This window comes from Neoarius graeffei, chromosome 28, assembly GCF_027579695.1.
Source record: "Neoarius graeffei isolate fNeoGra1 chromosome 28, fNeoGra1.pri, whole genome shotgun sequence".
Taxonomy (NCBI): domain Eukaryota; kingdom Metazoa; phylum Chordata; class Actinopteri; order Siluriformes; family Ariidae; genus Neoarius; species Neoarius graeffei.
In genome coordinates, this window is record NC_083596.1 from 40,779,018 (window position 1) to 40,792,308 (window position 13,291).

The 13,291-nt window shown below is 45.2% G+C and overlaps 1 protein-coding gene across 2 annotated transcripts in view; it reads right to left on the reverse strand.

Annotated features, from left to right (window-relative positions):
- The window catches only part of tmem132e (transmembrane protein 132E), a 692,467-nt gene that overhangs the window by 20,405 nt on the left and 658,771 nt on the right, over window positions 1-13,291 (reverse strand). For both annotated transcript variants that reach the window (XM_060912829.1, XM_060912828.1), the window contains exons 7-8: window positions 12,223-12,499; window positions 1,586-1,780 (exon numbers count right to left, since the gene is read on the reverse strand). In XM_060912829.1, the coding sequence (XP_060768812.1) occupies window positions 1,586-1,780; window positions 12,223-12,499 (472 nt within the window). The remainder of the gene's footprint in view (window positions 1-1,585; window positions 1,781-12,222; window positions 12,500-13,291) is intronic.

The window sequence follows — 13,291 nt, forward strand, 5'->3', positions numbered from 1 at the left end:
GGTGTACCCCGCCTTTCGCCCGTAGTCAGCTGGGATAGGCTCCAGCTTGCCTGCGACCCTGTAGAACAGGATAAAGCGGCTACAGATAATGAGATGAGATGAGATGTCCCTTTACACACTCATCCAGAAGGGTAATTTTGCACAAGGCCATCTGTCTACAGCAGAAAAAAATAAAATAACAAAACGCGTCTGGAAAAATCACAAGGGAGTCTAGAGCCAGATTCGTGACGTCACCTGCAGAAGCGCCAGCAGGCTGCGAGAGCTTGCACAGTTTCAGTGTACAGCTTGTGTAGACCAAGTTTAGCAGCTGGCAATTTTGCATTGAAATATGGAATTGTCACCTGAGCGCAATGTTACTTCACCTTTGGATGAAGAATATAATGAGATGTCAGAATTGGGGCTTCATCTGTTTTGAGTTGATGATGATTCAAGTAGTGAAGATGACGGAGACAACACCGGGGATGTAAATAATACGGTCGTTTTCTCATAAACAAACCAGCGCTGATGTAGGATTCAGGAGGCGTCCCACACGTGATGTCACGAAAATCAATGTTTGCCGGGAAATCCAAATGCCAAGTTTTTTCAGAGGCGGACGAATTCGCCTCAAATGGCTTGAGTTCAACTGAATTTTTCTGGTATTGTGCAAGGTAAAAAAATTGCACAAAATGCAAAATGTGACAGATATTTGACCAAAGTTTAATATAAAATAGCAGAATTACATTGAGCTTGCTCCTGAATTTACCCGTGATATGCACTTTAATGTGTTTGAGATCAAACAGTAAATAGTAAATAATAAAAAATACAGTAAATAGCCCTATTCCACACTACAACTGTAGTAATCCATATTATGCCAAGAACCGCTCAAGTAAGTAAAGAGAAACGACATCCATCATTACTTTAAGACATGAAGTATCTTTTAATTAATAAAACTATTAATAAATTCGAAGATGCGTACAAACTTTTGACTGCCACTGTATATCCAAGAAGACTTGCAGCTAGAACTGCACTTAAAGGTTGCAACTACGAAATATTGGCCCAGGGAACTGAATACTTGTCCAACCATCAAATGTCAGCCTTTTTGTTATAATAATATAATTTTGTCACAATAAAAAATATTTTGTGCCTTCAGGCATCAAAGTTTAAATCTAATAAAAGACATCCCAATTAAATCAGTTCTTTCACAAAGTTTGATTTTGAACCAAAGTTAGAAGTTGCGCTTCTACAGCTTCGAGCTGATATTCACTAAAGTTGACATTTGTTAAAGCTTTCCCTGTGCATTGAATAATTCTGTTCATTAGTTCTGTCTATCAAATGTAAACACGTGCACTACAAAAGACAGGAGGAATGTTCAATTGCAGGGAAACAATAATTGACTCTACCACAAGGACCCCTCCTTCCCCTTCCAAAGGTTAACCAAATATCTGTTTATTCCTAATTAGGCGGAAGGCAGAGAACACTGATATGACTGATAGTCAATGATTCAGGTTCATTCCTAGTTATAAGGTAATACTAAACGATATGTTAGTTGTTATATTGAAGGACACTGCCATTGCAAATCAAATCATTGCTAAGAACCTGGAAGTACCTGTTTAAGAGCAGAAAGCGTCTGTTGCCCTGTTGCCTTTGCCACCATGGTGTGACTGTTTCCTGGACTGGGTTGGAGTCTCAGGCTGAGTCCAGAAATGGCATGGACACGTAGATCCATTATGGAAACTTTATCATCCAGGACAGAGAATGGCACCTCGCCCAACATGGCATCCACCGCCAATGGGGATTCAACCTACAAAAAAAAAATAAATAAGTTAATTTTTTTTTTTAGCAATGTATGATTTTTTTATTTTAGGCAAATCCAGAAATCATGCCGTAGATATCACCAAAATCTGTTGAGAGTTGGGATTTTGTACAGTTGTGGCCAACAGTTTTGAGACTGACACAAATTTTGGTTTTCACAAAGTTTGCTGCTTCAGTGTTTTTATATCTTTTTGTCAGGTGTTTCTATGGTATACTGAAGTACAATTATAAGCATTTCATAAGTTTCAAAGGCTTTTACTGACAAATCAAGTTTATGCAAAGAGTCAATATTTACAGTGTTGATCCTTCTTTTTCAAGACTCCTGCAAATCACCCTGGCATGCTGGATATCAGCTTCTGGGGCAATTCTTGACTGATGGCAACCCATTCTTGCATAATCAGTGCTTGGAGTTTATCACAATTTTTGGGTTTTTGTTTGTCCGCCTGCTTTTTGAGGATTGACCACAGGTTCTTGATGGGATTAAGATCTGGGGAGTTTCCTGGCCATGGACCCAAAATTTCAATGTTTTGTTCCCTGAGCCACTTAGTTATCACTTTTGCCTTGTGACATGGTGCTCCATCATGCTGGAAAATGCATCATCAAATTGCTCCTGGATCATTGGGAGAAGTTGCTCTTGGAGGACATTTTGATACCATTCTTTATTCATAGCAGTGTTCTTAGGTAAACTCATGAGTGAGCCCACTCCCTTGGATGAGAAGCAACCCCACACATGAATAGTCTCAGGATGCTTTGCTGTTGGCATGACACAGGACTCATGGTAGCATTCACCTTTTCTTTTCCAGACAATCCTTTTTCCAGATGTTCCAAACAGTCTGAAGGGGGCTTCATCAAAGAAAATAACTTCACCCCAGTTCTCTGCAGTCCAATCCCTGGACTTCCTGCAGAATGTCAGTCTGTCCTTGATGTTTGAGGAATGGAGGGCAGGGTCGAGGAAGGTAAGTGGCTAAGTCATTCCACCTGCTGTCAATTAATGTGTGTGTGTGTGTGTGTGTGTGTTTGTTACAGGGATGGAGCACAAAAGGAGGCGGAGAGCAGAGAAGAGGGACTCTCCCGACCAGAATGCATGTGTGTGTGTGTGGGGGGGGGGAGTGAGTCAGCTGAAAAGCTTGATATATATAAAAGAAATAAAGTTTGTAAGAACTTCAGTTCCCGCCTGCCGTGCTTCTGTACTCCACCCACATCAGGGATTCACTACAGTGGGGCCAAAACCTGGGAGCGAGTACAGAAGGGAACCACCCCATGGAGTCCTCGCCAATTATGGAGCTCGTCCATGCCCTCGCTGCTGCTCAGCAGAACCAGCATCAAGCACTGACCGCCCTCCGGAAGGACCAGGAACAACACTTTGAAGCCTTGATGCTGGCCCAGCAGGAAGATAGCCAGGCGTTCCAGCATCTGCTGACATCAGCAGGGGCGTCCACCCTTACCACACTGCCCTCACAACACCCTCACGAAGATGGGTCCGTGTAACGAGCCTGAAGCCTTCATCGCTCTCTTCAAGCAAGCGGCCCAAGCGCGCGGGTGGCCTCCTCCCGCTCCTGACAGGTGAGGTGCAGCCCGCGGCGCAGTAGCTCCCTACTGATAGCCGGCTCAACTATGCCGACCTCAAGAGGGCCATTTTGCAATGGGTCGGCCGCTCCCTGGAACAAAATCACCAGCGGTTCTGGAAGCTGACACTGGAGGAGGTCGGCCAACTGTTCGCATTTGGCCAACAACTCCGGGACACCTGCCGGCAGTGACTGAGGGCGGAAGACTGCAACGCTGACTGGATCATTGAACTGGTGGCACTGGATCAGTTCATCTCTCAGCTTCCAGAAGGAACGGCAGAATGGGTCCAGTGTCACCGTCCGGTGTCGCTCCAGCGAGCCATCGAGTTGGCGGAGGACCATCTAGCAGCGGTTCCAATGGCAGGTAGACGAAGTGAAGGCACCTCCCCTCGTTTCTCTTCTTTCCCCCCTCTCTCTCCCCTCTCTCTTTCTCTCTCCCTCTCACCCCATTCCCCCACCGCGGAGGTGGGAGCCAACTCCTCCCCAGCCGGCCCGTCGCACCCGTGGTGTCCTCCTGTCTCCCTCTTCCATGTCTGCATCCTTCCCCCCTCAGGTGAGTGACGCCCTTAACAGAGGGAAAGCCTGGGCCAGTATGCTGGCGCGGCGGGGAGCCGGAGCATCTCCAGAATGAGGGTTCCGCAAGGGAGCTGGAAGCCGTGATCTGGATCCCCGACGCACCAGAGACCGCCCCCGATCAGGCCGTAACGTATCGCATACCGATAAGTGTTCAAGGGGATACATATCATGCTTTGGTGGATTCCAGTTGTAATTAGACCTCAATTCACCAACGCCTGGTGCAAGGTGAGGCATTGGGGAGAGCACAAGTGATGAAAGTGTTGTGTGTGCACAGGGATGTTCACAATTATCCCTTAGTGTCTGTCCATATTCTATTCCAGGGCCAAATGCATAGAATAAAGGCGGTTAATCCTCGTCTCACCCACTTGTTGATTTTAGGTACTGATTGGCCAGGGTTTAAAAAGATCCCAGAGTGGCGTTGACTGGAGAAGCTGTCACAGAGCCGTCTACGTCAGCACTGCGTCAGAGTGAGGAGCAGCCCACTCCTCCCCCTCTCTGGGATTCTCTTGAGGATTTCCCGTTAGAGCAGTTGCGAGACGAGACTCTGCGGCATGCATTTGACCAAGTGAGAGTAATCGATGGTCAAACTCTTCAGTCAAGTGCGACACCGGCCTTCCCTTATTTTGCTATTATTAAAGATAGATTGTACCGAGTGATGCAGGACACTCAAACTGGTGAATGAATAATCCAATTATTAATCCCAAAGAGCCGTAGGGAACTCATATTCCATGCGGCTCACTTTAATCCCATGGCTGGACACTTGGGGTAAGATTAAATACTAGCCCAAATAATGGCCCGGTTCTATTGGCCAGGGATTCGCGGGGATGTCCGTCAGTGGTGTGCGGCGTGCCGTGAATGCTAATTAGTAAATCCCGTGGCCACTTCAAAAGTGCCTTTGTGCCCTCTCCCTCTAATCAAGACCCCGTTTGAGAGAATTGGGATGGATCTCATCGGGCCATTAGATTGGTCGGCACGAGGATATCGCTTTATTTTAGTTCTGGTGGACTATGCAATGCGATATCCGGAAGCAGTGCCTCTCCGCAATATCTCAGCACGCAGTATTGCGGAAGCACTTCCGTGTTATCTGCCAGGTCGGGATTCCGAAAGAAATCCTGACAGACCAAGGCACTACATTAATGTCACGCACACTGTGCGAACTGTATGGGTTACTGGGGATTATGTCTGTCTGCACCAGTGTCTATCACCCATAAACGGATGGCTTAGTAGAGCATTTTAACCAAACACTCAAAAACATAATCCGGAAATTTGTAAGTGAAGATGCACATAATTGGGATAAGTGGCTCGAGCCCCTGTTATTTGCAGTACGAGAGGTCCCGCAAGCCTCCACGGGGTTTTCTCCATTTGAATTATTATACGGGCGTAAGCTATGTGGCATTCTGGATGTGCTACGAGAAAATTGGGAGGAGGGACCTTTGCCTAGCAAAAACGAAATTCAGTACGTTCTTGACTTGTGGGCAAAACTCCACACCCTCACGCACCTAACCCAGGAGAATTTGGGGCAGGCACAAGAACGTTAAATCCGGCTGTAGGACATGGGCACGTGCTTTAGAGAGTTCACACCGGGAGACAAAGTACTCGTATTATTGCCCACGTCGAGTTCTAAATTAATCGCCAAGTGGCAAGGGCCCTTTGAGGTCACACGGCGAGTCGGGGATGTCGACTATGAGGTGAAGCGAATGGATGGGGCGGAGCATTACAAATTTACCACCTCAACCTTTTAAAATGCTGGAATAAGGGGGTCCCCATGGCGTTGGCAGTCCCGGAGAAGGCAGAGCTGGGGCCAGAGGTAAAAAAGATAACATCTCGAGCCACTCCGGTCCCTTGTGGAGACCACCTCTCACCGGCCCAACTCACAGAGGTAGCCCAGTTGCAAAAGGAATTTTCCGATGTGTTCTTGCCCCTTCCCGGTCGTACCCACCTCATAGAACACCACATAGAAATGCCCCCGGGGGTGGTAGTGCATAGCCGCCCTTACCGCTTGCCCGAACACAAGAAAAAGGTGGTTCGGAATGAACTCAAGGCCATGCTGGAAATGGGCATAATCGAGGAGTCCCACAGTGACTGGAACAGCCCAGTGGTCCTGGTTCCCAAGACCGATGGGTCGGTCCGGTTCTGTGTGGACTATAGAAAAGTCAACGTGGTATCTAAATTTGACGCATATCCAATGCCTCGCATTGATGAGTTGCTTGATCAGTTAGGCGCTGCTCGCTTTTATTCGACACTGGATCTAACAAAGGGGTATTGGCAGATCCCCTTGACTCCTCTATCCCGAGAGAAAATGGCCCTTTTCACACCGTTTGGATTACACCAACTAATCACGCTCCCTTTTGGGTTGTTTGGGGCACCCGCTACATTCCAGCAGCTCATGGACAGGGTCCTCCGCCCTCACGCTGCCTATGCGGCTGCATATCTAGACGATATATTAATCTACAGCCATGATTGGCCACGGCACTTGGAACATCTGAGGGCCATTCTAAAGTCACTGAGGCGAGCGGGCCTCACAGCTAACCCGAAAAAGTGTGCAATTGGGCGGGTGGAAGTACGGTATCTGGGGTTCCACTTGGGTCATGGGCAGGTGCGTCCCCAAATTAACAAGACTGCAGCGATTGCAGCCTGGCCGAGGCCCAAGACCAAAAAGGAGGTGAGACAGTTCCTGGGGCTGGCTGGCTATTATCATAGTGTAGCAATTCTGACGGGTGGGTGGAGCACAGAAGGACGGCAGGCCAGAACTGAGTTCAACAAAACTCTTTTATTTTCCACTTTTCAGTGTACTTATTTTCCACTCTTCCAGCCACACACGCATGCACACACACAAGGCATCTGGTTGGGGAGAGAGCTCCCTTCCTCTGCCCTCTCTCTCCTTATATAGGGCGTGGTCACTGGGGAAGACACACAAAACACATGTTAACTGACATCAGGTGCAGTGATTCTGCCACTTACCTTCCCTGACTCCGCCCGCCGGTCACAAACCTACACTTGACCACGCCCCCGCTGCCACACATAGGTTTATACCTAATTATTCGGACGTCACCAGCCCGCTAACTGATCTCACTAAAAAGGGGGCTCCAGATCCAGTCCAGTGGATGGAGTAGTGCCAACAGGCTTTCTCTGAGGTAAAAGCTGCACTGTGTGGGGGGCCACTTTTGCACTCCCCTGACTTCTCTCTCCCCTTTATTTTGCAGACTGACACATTGGACAGAGAGCTGGGGGCCATTTTGACCCAGAAGGTGGAGAGTGAGGAGCGACCCGTGCCGTACATCAGCCGTAAACTCTCGATGCGTGAATGCAAGTACAGCACCATTGAAAAAGAGTGTCTTGCCATCAAGTGGGCGGTCCTCGCCCTCCGATACTACCTGCTGGGGCGTCCTTTCACTCTCTGTTCGGACCACACGCCCCTCCAGTGGCTCCACTGCATGAGGGATGCCAATGCGCAGATCACCTGTTGGTATCTCACCCTCCAGCCATTTAAGTTTGTGGTGGTCCACAGGCCAGGGGCACAGATGGTGGTGGCGGACTTCCTGTCCCATCGGGGAGCAGCTTCAGGCCAGACGGCTCACCGGCCTGAGTCAGGTGGTGGGGGTATGTGGCAGCGAGGGCGTGGCCAAGCAGCAGTTTATGAATGGAGGGCGGGGTCAGGGAAGGTAAGTGGCTAAGTCATTCCACCTGCTGTCAATTAATGTGTGTGTGTGTGTGTGTGTTACAGGGACGGAGCATAAAAGGAGGGGGAGAGCAGAGAAGAGGGACTCTTCCGACCAGAATGCATGTGTGTGTGTGTGTGTGTGTGTGTGTGTGTGTGGGGAAGTGAGTCAGCTGAAAAGCTAGATTTTATATATATATATAAGAAATAAAGTTTGTAAGAACTTCAGTTCCTGCCTGCCATGCTTCTGTACTCCACCCACATCAGGGATTCACTACAGATAAATATTGGGAAGCATGAGAGTGACAGCAAAATGGCAATATTTTTAGTGGGTGGATCATCAACAGAGAGATGTTGTGTGACCAGAGGGCAAAGTAAGATGGGGGAAAAAATATTCAATAGCCAATTCAGTTAACTTCTTCAAAGGTCCCCAAAGCTGCCATTTTAGTGCCATTATGACCACTTTTCAGCATGCCAAAAGGCAAAAAAAAATGGTGCAAGGATATTAAAGGAATGCTGAGAAGCAGGGTGGTTATTATTTTTTTATTATTATTTATTTTTTTCCTGGCTCTGATGTGTGAAACCTCAATTCGTCTCCAGAATATTCTTGCCCAGAGACGAGTGTGAAATTAAAGGAGAAACATGGTTATGCTATGCGATACATTTTGCTGCCGTTTTTTGATTCCACTTGTTTGTTTAGACTTTTTCAGAGAATATAATACAGAGCATATCACGATCTATCATTCAATGCAGAAATAATTCATACGAGGAGACTGTGTGAGCAAACTTCCGAAATAAAGCACTGAATTATTGAAGGCAGCTGATTTGCCCGAATCTCTCTAGATGGAGTACGAACAGACAGGAAGGCATGAAACAATACTCAAATATTCTGCCAAGAATTGAATAAATCAATTCAGGAAATGTATTTCCGGAGAACCCCCCCAAAAGTTTGTTAGGACCTGATCAAGACGTTAAATTTTTTAATAAACTGCTACTTGACTGGAAGATCTACATATATACTGCATGGACATACACGTATATGGTATTTTATTCTATCACCATTCACTGGATATGACCAATCACGCGCTCTGATTGGCTACTAGGCTATCAGCTCATATACCATGAGTAGAGAAAAACAAAATGGCGGCGCGTTTTGTTGAACCAATTGACAATAAAATAAAAACTTGACTTGATGGTAAGAATGTATCTTTTTTGTTTTTCAAGAATTATTACTGTAGCATTTTCCACAAATTGTTCCTGTCATTTCGCCGGTTTGTTTACATTCTAAGTGGAAATTATTTGGTCGGACATTTTGTATAAGGTTTTTATTTATCGAATTTGCAAAAAAAAAAAAAACATAAAAATGCTCTGTTTCTCAAAATCCAGTGAATGTGGATAGAATAAAACAGTTATTCTGCTCAATCTCGTACATGGCTATGCGCCTCGTCAGCTATCAGCTTATGTACGACTATTTCATGGAATAATTGTTAAATCCAAGCGTGGAAGGAAAAATTCATTTCAGTATGGAGAGTGTAACAATCCTGAGGTCTGAAAATGCAAAGAGAACAATTGAGGGGGAAAAAAGTGCAGATCCAGTGGGGGAAAAACCTACCTCAAGGTTAAGCAGTGAGAAATGTCAAAAATGTCATCCCTCCAGTCACTTAAACAGCAAGAAAAGGAACGCTTTAGCTTTTCCAAAACAACTTTTAAAAAAAATTACATTAATGCCAATGAAGTTGTACCCGATTATGCCATTACTTTCCATCGCAGTTGAACCTGATTCAGAAAAACCAGAAGCGTAATATTAGTGCCAATAATGGGCTAGATAATAGGCTCAATCGCATTGACTTTGGAGGTGGATGGACTTAACGAGCGACCAAGCGGACAGTGCAGCGGTTCTTGCCCATTTAGCCCTGAAAGCCCGTAATGGCTTTTAATAGTGCTTGAAAATCTCCAGCTCCTGCACCGTGCATTTGGCAATGCGCTGTTATTCCATTTCTCTCTTTAAAAAAAAGCTCTCAGAATGAGAGCTCTCCAAGAATAGCGATGTAGCTTTACGCGTTTTGTACACCAAGCCTCATTAGACGCTCACATCTGTCAGGAAGCACGGTTTGGCCAAGGCCTGAGAGGCTTGGAATCGTGCTCGTTCCTCTGAACGGACCGCGATGTGCATCTGCATCATTCTGTGATGTACTGAAGCATGACCTGATGCTTCCAGGTCTGTGTGAAGACATGTGTTAGTTGTTGTCTTGTCAGATATGGCAATGTCCTGGAACAGTCCATTACAGTTCACTAACCAGCACATTCATTCATTCATTTATTTACTTACTTATTTATCAGGGTCCTAGAGGAATGGAGGAAGCTGCAGAATATATAATTAAACTGATCAATTTCCTGACTGCACTTTTTGCCCCCATAGAAGTTTGAGGCATGTTTCAAAACACAGGGATTTCTGGCATGAGTGATTGTGTGTGTGTGTGTGTGTGAGAGAGAGTGGTAAAGTCTGCCAGAAAAGCTCATTTGCTTTAGATTCAAGAAGCTTGCAATTAGTTTCTTGCGCTGGTTGCTACACCTGCGTTTGATGTCTGTATTTTAACAGCCAAAGTGCTGTGTACTTGAAGAGCTTTCAAAGCCTAAAAAAAAAGTATGCTAACTAGTTTTGCACAAAATTAATTACAGCAGTTGGTATACACGGCTTACCAATTAATTCACAAGAGTTCAAGTAATCCATTCTAAAATGCAGGGCATGTGAGTTATTTATATAGCTGCTTGAGCCCATTAAATGTAATACATTTCTAAACAATGCAATATTGATTCACTTGCGTTCACTCCGAACAAATGCATTCAAATGTGCACTTCCTGTGATGAATAGTGCACTTGTGGGTCTTTGTGCCACTTCTTTGTTCTTCTAAATTGCACAAATGGCAAAGTGGCCAATGCGACGATTCAAAGATTCAACATGAAAGAATAATTCACGAAGTCGGAAATGAATCGACAACGAGTCGACGATTCTGAAATGAAAGAGTGATTCAAAAGATTCTAAAAGTGAATATACTGGATAAAGATTTGTATCTGACAGAATAATGCGTGGAAGATTTATTAAAAAACAACAACCCCAAAACAAACACACAATAGTTTAAAGATTCAAAAGTCTCTTAAATATCCAGGAAAGTATTGAGAAAAATCTTTTCAGCTGGCATTCTCAATGGAACGAGAGGAGCGCTACACAATGCACAGTTCTACACTGGGCTTTAATTATTGACGGCCCCTTTCCTTCGGTAATTAGCCAATTTTCAAAAGATGGAAGAAATAAACAAAGTGTAGTCCGGTTGTGTTACAAAGTCATTCTCTCTCAAACTCACGTTAATGTGTTTTACGGCTCGTCATGCACTAAGGACAGGAAATAGTCCTACTATCTACTACTATTAGAGACAAGTAGTGTTTCTTTATGAGATTATTTCACTGAATGTAAACTCCAGTGACAAAGCCACTGGGAAGATGAAGCTGAACAAAGAGCTCATCATGCTGCCCTTGGAACCTAACAGATACTGACTTGCATGAACTACTCGTTGTTGCCCATTTCCTCCTACTCGAATATTTCATCTACCCTGGATGTGCTGAGAAAATTAACCCTGTTAAGGCTGAAGAGACTGAACTGGGTGAGAAGTGAGGACATAAAGATAGTAACATCACCTCTGACATGGCATTGGTTTATTCTCCAAGTTATTTTCTATCTGTGACTGAAATGTCACGTTGAATAAGAGACGAAGGTAACTTCAGTGACACAGACGCAGCCTGCAATGTCTAAGCAGATTTAGAAACATGGGGGCTATATGATGCAGCAGTGCGACCATAATTGGGCTTTGTAGATGAGGCTGATTTGTTTACTGTCATATCTAGTGGAATCATATTAGTCGAGTCCATTTCCTGGAGATCGCCTGTATTCCGGATAGAAACTAACACATCTGATCCAGCATCTGCGTCAGGAGCTTTAGATAAGGGTTGAAACTCAGTACATGGTTTTAGCCCTGATTTCCCAGTCACTGACTCATTTGGAGGCTCGGGGACTATCTATGATCTACTGGAATTCAAATTGGTGGTCATTAACTGTTTTATGATCAATAATTCTTGGTACAATCAGAACAATGTACTGTTTCACCAAACTGCTGGGTTGGCCATTCTGGATTCCAAGAGTTCACATCAGTCATTGTTATCCCACAGTTCAATACCAACCTGGCACCAGGAAACTGTACAAGACTAATTAGCATACAGGAAACCATGCTCCATGAGGCTAACTTCATAGTGCTTACGAATTTTAACAAGGCATCAATAAAGGAAAGTGACTCCAAAGTGACGCTTAATCCTTGCTAAACCCCCTTCTGGGATGCATACAAATTCCTCCTTCAATCTTCATTTGGTAAAATCAGATCACTTCTCGTTCCTGTTCCAGGCTTCCTACAGGCCAATGCTTGAACCAGTATGTCAGTCAGGAGCCCACCAATTTGTGGTCCCTTGCAAACAAGCAACAACTAACAAGTCGCATCAGTGATGTGAACTTGGCTTCATTGGATAAATCTCCTGGTTGGCTACCCCATGCATGAGATGACTCTTCAAACAACCCCTACCCCTTACCTTCAGTATGGTGGATCCTTGCTCCAGGGCCACCAATACTATGTGATCCACTAACTCAGCCACACGGGGATCCACAACTTTGAGTGAGTCCTGCACCAGGTCAGTAACATCCACTTGCCAGTCAGACCCCAGCATGGTGATCACTTGGTTGGTGCCCTCGCTGGAGGTAGTGTGGAACTGGGTGAGAACTTTCACCTGGGCTCGTTGGTACTGCAGCGTGCAGCCACGGCTCACCTTCTTCTCATCCTCGTCGTCGTCATCACTGTCACGAGCCGACCTGCATGGGAAAGAACTAATTATTTTAGTTGCCATCTGCCATTTTTTGTATGGTTCCAAATGTGTTCTCGACTGCAAACATCAAATCGACTGCAAACATCAAAAGCCAAATCATATGGATATGGACATCAGATCCTGGATAGAGCCTCTCCCCTCTCATACGTATAAGCTAGACCTGTCTGTCAGTATGAGAGATGAACAGGAGCTGCCTTCCCAGCCTGCTTCTGACATGCAAACACTTCGAGACAGGAAAAGAGGTTGGTGTTGAATGACAAAGCAAGTACAGCCCAATCATTATCAGCAGCTGGGTGGAATGTAAAGTAGATCCACTTCACAATATGCCAAAGGCTTCAGCAGGGAAAGATGGAGAAAAAAAGAGAGTTGGAAAAGAACTAGAGATTGATTCACCCCCACTGAGGTTGTCCAGGTTCTGCTGGAAAACTAAGACAAGAAGAAGTAGTCTGTGCAAGAACTATTCTCTCAAGTCACAGAGTTTATTTCCACCATGAAGTTTTAGGTTTTGTCCAAGCTCATTAAGATCCAGGTGGTTGCAGGACAAACGAGGAAATGGACAGTCATGATGGCCAGAGTTTTGCCTATTCTTGGGTTTCACGTGACGTCACATCCGCCTCATTAGTTATTCAAAATTTTAGCTGGTGGTCTACCAAAGCTCAGTTGACAAAGCGTTTGTACGAAGAAGGTGCATTGCTCGCATGAAAATGCCTTATGTTTGCGTTGTTTTAGGTTGTTCGAATTGATCAAACCGTGAAACTGGTAAAAGTTTCTTCAGGGT